At 45.7% G+C, this 6819-nt stretch overlaps 1 protein-coding gene across 1 annotated transcript in view; it reads left to right on the top strand.

The window, feature by feature from the left end:
* Positions 1 to 2030: 2030 nt before the first annotated feature.
* The window catches only part of MLLT3 (MLLT3 super elongation complex subunit), a 143053-nt gene continuing 138264 nt past the window's right edge, over positions 2031 to 6819 (top strand). Inside the window, exons 1-2 of the mRNA XM_066614726.1 lie at positions 2031 to 2326; positions 3337 to 3517. Of these exons, the coding sequence (XP_066470823.1) occupies positions 2315 to 2326; positions 3337 to 3517 (193 nt within the window). The 5' untranslated portion in view covers positions 2031 to 2314. The remainder of the gene's footprint in view (positions 2327 to 3336; positions 3518 to 6819) is intronic.

Here is a 6819-nt window from a genome sequence, read left to right as displayed (position 1 = left end):
AAGTGTGTGTTCATTTATTAAAAAACAAAATCCCTACTGTTACATCAAACTTTTGATTTCAGAATTAGACTGGATGTTAAGGATAAAAACAGTGTTCTGTTGTGGGGGGGGAGAGAAAAGGGTCTTATTGAGCATTGTGAAGAAGTTCTCATCTTCAAAATGGGATCATCAGACTGGAATGGAGGAGATGTTATGCAGGTTAACAGCATAATCCTATGCACATCTGCTCAGAAATAAGTCCAAGTGTGTTCATTGGGGCTTACTCCCAAGAAAGTGTGTACAGAAATGCATCTTTAATTAGGTTAAACTGTGCTTGTTGCAAAAAGATCTCTGGTTGGACCAAAGGCTGCAGGGTTTGAGAGAAACATGGTTGATTTTCTGTTGAAAAGATAAAGGCCAGATGTATGAGATCTGTCTCCAGCACAACTCACAACACATAGGGCCATCATGAGGCAGAGGGGAGAAATCAAGACAAATATTTGGAGATTAATTTTATTAACTAATTTTATGTGACCAGGTGAAGTCAATAAAAGCCAAATTGGTAGGTAGAGGGTTAGAGGAAAAGCTGTTTCACCATAAGAAAGATACCTTTCTTGAAATGAAACTGTGCCACCACTACCTTCAACCCTACAACATACAAGACATTAGCCAGCCTTGATTCTTAATCTGAGTAGCACCAGGGCAAGCAGATAGTTTCCTGTCCCTTAGGAACCTAACCAGATTAGTGCTCTTTATAGGGATTATGCATGCTGACTACTAAAGCGCATCAAGTTTCTAATACAGTTTATACCCATTACGGTCAAGAATTAACTTTATTTGCTATTTTGAGACTGCTACTTCACTGGGTGCCTTTCCTAAGAGGGCTTATGCAGGAGATTTGGCATTGCGTGATCGAAAGGTGAATGGCTTCTGCCACCGGCCCCAGTCAGCATTTTTTCAGAAGGCAACCAGCAGGGTTTAATGTGAACCAGGCCTTGACCTCAGAACCTATTCTGTTCAGGGACAGAATGAGGATGCCTCTGAGCACATGCGGAGTGCTTCATCTTTGTCACTGCCCAGCCTTATGTACCTGATATTATAATGGACTGAAAAACAGATGAATTGCCAAAGAGGCTTAACCCTCAGCATCTTTTGTTTTAGAAGCTGACCTTTGGTTCGCTGCTGCTGTTTGGGGGAAGCCAGCCACAGAGTTGATTTTATACTGAAACCGGATCAACATCTACTTTTCAAATAGGGAACGTTCGCTCTTAGTTATGACTCAGAGATCTAAAGGAATAATACTTATATGGATGCTGTGGTCCATTAAGATGTATATAATTTTTTTTAATCGTTGCAAGTCATTTTAACTTTCTACCTTGCATTATGTTAAACATCATAATGAAACATTATAAGTGGAGGGCGTGTTTATTTTCACTCCCAAGTGTTCTTTAGCTTTTGGGTTTAAAAAAAAGATTGAGCCTCAAGGTGGTATGCTTTTCATTTCTCACGCAACTGCAGTAGAACTTTAAATCGGTTCTTCAACCTAAACAGCCCATCTCCATTCATTCAAGAGCTTGGCTGGTTTTAATAATTAAAAAAATGATGATGATTCAGGGGGAACTCCAGGCGCTTGGCCCCATCACACAAGTAGCTCCAGTGCTGTCCATCCTTGCGGCCCCCCCCCTTTTTAAGTGGAGGGCTCTAGAGCTGGCTTACATTCCAGCAGTTTTTAATCCGGTTTTTATTGTCAGATCTCCGGACTTGACTTGGAGGCTTCTAGTCGGTCCCCCCTGGTTGGTTCAATAACCTGTGACTTGATGCCTCAGCACTGGAAGGGGGGCGGAGGCTGGCTGGCTGGGCTCCTTGCAACAGTGTGGCCCCAGGCAGCGAGCGGGTTCCTTCCATGTAGCGCTTTCCCTGGGACTGGCGGCGCTTTTGATTGGCTCCGCCTGCCTCTTCCTTCGCTCGCTCTTGCGCTCGCGCTCTCTTTCTCCCCCCCCCCCCGTGTTGTGTCTGTGTGTGCCAGAGCTGAGCAAGGGGTGCAGCAGGGCGCATGCTCTGGGTAGCTCCCAGCAGCAGCAGCCGCCAGCAAGAGCCAAAGCTGGGTGGAGGGGGCTCCGCTGAATAAGGGAGCCCACAAGACAGACCTCCAGACTGGGGAGGAGGAGACGGCGCCTGGAGAAGGGTGGGAAGAGCAAGCCAGCCAGCCAGCCAGCGAGGAAGGCGAGTGTCCGCCATGGGCACTGCGCTCCTGTGCGCATTCTCAGTCTCTCCATGAATTGGAGCTGAAGGGGTGGGGGCGGGGAGAGCAGGAGACACCCCAAGGCCCCCAGGCATGGCCAGTTCGGTGAGTACAGGCGCCCCCCCGCCCCTCTCCCCTCCCTCCTCCCCCCGGAGCTGCCCAGGCACCGTTTAGTGCTTCCAATTAGAGAGAGGTTGGTTGGTTGGTTGGTTGGCTGGCTGCTTGGGGTGGCGGTGCTGGTGGGGTGGGGGCTTTTTTCTTCTCGGGTGTGTGTGGCTTCCTCTCCCCCTCCCCTCCTCTCCGTGCAGTTGCATGAAGCGCGCACACACACAGTGGAGGCGGATAATAATCCAGCCATATTTCTGCGGCAGCAGCCAGCCGCCTCAGTAGCAGCAGCCGCCGCCGCCGCCGCCGCCGCGCGCGCCCAGGGGGAGCCGTGAGTACAGTACAGGGGACTGGCTCGCAGCTCAGGAAGGCGCCGCTCAGGATGGTGCGTTCGCCCCGGCGTGGCCCTCTGACAGCCGGCGGCACCCTGCCCCCCTCCCCCTCGCACTCTTTCCCCTTCTGCATGCGATCGCGTGTGTTTGTGCCTAGCAGGTAGCAGCAGCCCCCCTCCCCCCTCCAACTTAAATCTCTGCGCCTCTTTCTTCTCCCCCCCCCCGGATTTTCCCTTCCACCCTCCTCCTCTGCACCCCCTTCTCCTACTGTTGCTCCAGCTTGGATCTCAGCGGGCAGCGCACTGGGCGCTTTCTCCAGGTGCTGTGGAGCGATGCCTGCCTGGCTGAATGCAGGAAGTGTGTCCCCTTGATTTACACACAGATGAATAATTATTTCTATTTAATGATGCTGCCCTCTTTGTGCTTTGCACAGCATCACTCGGGATGACTTCCCTCCCCGTCCCCAGCCCTGGTCTCGATTGCATTATTCCCGCCTGCATTCCGTTACAATCCCAGCTGCCTGTTTCAGGGGTTCAGGGAAAGCTTCCCACCCACCTTAAGCGCACAGCTCTTCTCCCTCTCTTTGTGTGTATTCCTTTTTTGTCTTTTCCAGGGAAGCCTGGAATCTGTCTTTCTTTCCCCTTCATGGTCCTGTCTTTCTTTCTTCTCCTGCTCTAGTGTGCTGTTCAGGTGAAACTGGAGCTTGGGCACCGAGCCCAGGTGAGGAAGAAACCCACCGTGGAGGGCTTCACCCACGACTGGATGGTGTTTGTAAGAGGGCCGGAGCACAGTAACATTCAGCACTTTGTGGAGAAAGTCGTCTTTCACTTGCATGACAGCTTCCCCAGGCCAAAAAGAGGTAGGGCTTCCACACAAAGGTGTCTTGATAAATCCCCATTTAATGTGTTTGCATAAGGGGGGCCAGAGGAAACAATTGCCTTTCAAACTCCTGGCTCTGCCTGCACACTCTTGGAGCTGGCTGGCAGGCAGGGGCAGCTGCTACTGCTCTTTGCAAAGAACTACAGCCTGGGCTGTAGCTTTTCAGGAAATGATTGCCGGGTGGAAAATGACCCTCAGGTGTACTGAGGGAGGGGGGAACTCTGTAATCTCTCAGATCTTGGAGTTGGCAGCCAGTGGTTTGCTACAGTTTGAGGTGCACAGACAATAGCAGCCTTGAGCTTCCTTTCACTGGGAAGGAACTGGCACCTGGGCATTTTCTGTCAAAGCAATTTATTCTTGTGCCCCCTGCAATGACATGACTCCACTCAGTTGCTGCTGCAATGGTCTTTAATCAGTGCTGCCTGTGACTGCAGTTCATTGGGCAAAGGTTGTGTTCAGTTCTGATGACTGGCCATAGTATTCCCTGGCACTATTAATTAGCATGAATGGTGTTCATGTTCTCTGCCTTTCATGGGAGGTGTACATCATGTTGATCAGGTTTGTTTTGTTTCTATTGCTGTCTGTTCTTTCTGCACCACCTTTTGTCTTCTGTCCTGCATTGTGTTCTTAAATACTGTGCGCTTTAAAACTTGTTGCAGATATGGACTTAGCTATTTTTGTTGTTGTTTTAGGCACCTTTTAGATTGTGGTGTTGGGAGTATGTGGTCATTGGCATATTTTAAAAAACAAATCCCAAACATGTAAGGGATACTAAAATATGAAGCAATGAGAGTGATAATTTCCTTAATTTAAGGTAGTTTAGGAAGCTTTTGTCTTCAGTTTTTGTTCTTTTGACTGCCAAGCTGTAGTCTTGAGTGTTTTAGTTGGATTAGTAGAGGTGGCAGTACAAATACAATAAGGTGCTTTGTTTGTGAACAGGTTTGTTTATCTAAGTAGGCACAATGGGGTAGTTATCTTCTGTCTGATCTGTAATCTTTATTGGCATCTAGAACTCCTGCAGTCCCTTGCAACAACATCCAAATAAATCCATTCTGCTTAGCATCATGTGAGAATTATTGAAAATACAGTGGACCAAGTGAAGACAAAAGGATGGGAGGAGGAGGATTTGTTAAGCCTTTCCATCTCTTTTTTTTATGACTTTAAAGGGAAACATTTTAAGAAAGAAAAGATCCTCCACTGAATAGAGTCAGCTATGGTATCTCTTTTGCTCTCCACTCCCAAGAGCTGCATTCCTCTTTGAAAACTTATAATCTGTTGAATATGACTTTGCTTGCTTCATTTTCTACAGTGTTAAATATTTCCTTTTGCAGTAGAAGCTACCAGCTTAATTTCAACCATTGCACATTTCCTTTTGTGTCACATTTTCAGTGTTGCCCAAGAATCAGTCCATGGCACTATTTTTCATCTGTTGTTATTGCAGTCCTTGAAACAAAAAAAGCTGTGCATAAGAATGGCCTTCTTCAGTATGTGTTCTTTTTGCTACTTCTCTTGTACATGTGTATTAGAACAAAGAGATTTGGTAAATTTCACTTTGGTACAGTAAACTCCTACACTGAAATTGGTGGTAGCAAGTTGTTTGGTCTTCTTCAGTCTTAAAGCTCATTTCTGTGCTGCCCTGGCGGTTTGTGACAATCTGCCTTGATTCCCCAGGCTTAATGATTTTCTGTCCAGCCTGAGGGAACATTGCTCTCCAGCTCAGACCTGGGGATTGTTGCTAGGTGGTGTGGAGCATGTGCGCTGTAACCTAGGGTTTGCAAAGAGATGTACGGTTGCAGCTGGCAATTGAAGTTCTTGGATGTGTACTCTGTGGTGCTGAGTTTTCTTTCCTTTTCGTGTTTTTTTTTCCTTTTTCTATAGTCATTGTTTAAAAATGCTGGTGTGGGATTCAGGTTTTTTTTTTATTTGTATGTGTGTGTTTTCCATGATGTGACAAGTGCTAGGAAAAATGCCAGCTCACATAGCCCCAGAGAGGGGTTGTCATATAGTAATTACACATGACTCAGATTGTAAGAGAGCATTATTTATTCATTGGGGATACGTAGCATGGAGTTAAAGCTATGCTAAATATGCCAGTCTCCTGCACAGTTGACTTCAGCTTTTGTGGCTTAACAAAACTAAAGAGAGATCAAGAGATATGCCAGAAATCTTTCTGGTCATTTCTGACCTCTTATGAGTCAAAGGACAGAAGATGAGTGCTCTCTAGTGAAGCTTCTGATTTTGTTTTAGAAACCCAGCATTTATTTCCTGTTAAAATAAAAATGTCTGGTGTTGATACCCGACATGTCCCTTATGATCTAGGAAGTGAAAGAGGGCTCCTTCACTTTAGTAATTGGCAGTTGGTCAGTGGCACCGTCCTTATTTTATCAGTTTGTGCTGGTGGCACCTCATCCTTGCATATTGAATTTGCAATAAAATGTATTAAGAAGCTAACTTTCACTTACAGTAGTGTTTCTCAAACTGTGGGTGGGGACCCACTAGGTGGGTTGCGAGCCAATTTCAGGTGGGTCCCCATTCATTTCAGTATTTTATTTTGAATATATAGACGATGCTACTATGGTATGTGCATTTGGGAAAATGTTACAGACCTGTACTTTTAACAAGTTACTATGTATATTCTTTTAACAATGATAGTAAATGGGACTTACTCCTGGGTGAGTGTGGGTAGGATTGCAGCCTAGGACTGTTAAAAATCTTCCTGCTTGATGACGTCACCGGAAGGTCATGACATAACTTCCGGTGGGTCCTGACAGATTCTCATTCTAAAAAGTGAGAACCATTGACTTACAATATTACTGGTTTTGTGGCTATCACTTTGTCATTTACAATGCTGAATGTGCTGTTTACTGTTTGTTAGAAAACTCATAATGAGTGATCTTTGATGGGTTTTCAGATGGCATGTGAGGTGATAAATGTACAATATATACACAAGTGAAATAGTGCTGTCTTGAAATTCAGTACCTCTGAATACCCTCCCAACTAGAAGTAGAAGTACCTTAGGTTCATGGAAGTATGTGGTTGGCTAAGGGACTAGTGACATGATGCTACCATCTGTGAAGACTGAAATTATTTTGGTTCCTATCTATTTTCTTTGGACCATGAATATTACAATTCATGTAACTCTCCTGCATCTCTTTCACATGGATATAGGGTTTTCAGCAAGCGATTGTTTTAAAACATATAAATGGAAGGAATGTTGGTACTGGATTAATTTTACTATGTAGCAGTAAAAGATTTGGTACTGTGCATTTCTTAACACAGCCT

This window comes from Tiliqua scincoides, chromosome 2, assembly GCF_035046505.1.
Source record: "Tiliqua scincoides isolate rTilSci1 chromosome 2, rTilSci1.hap2, whole genome shotgun sequence".
Lineage (NCBI taxonomy): Eukaryota > Metazoa > Chordata > Lepidosauria > Squamata > Scincidae > Tiliqua > Tiliqua scincoides.
Note: the sequence above shows the minus strand (reverse complement) of the source record. Positions and strands in the feature narration are given on the sequence as shown.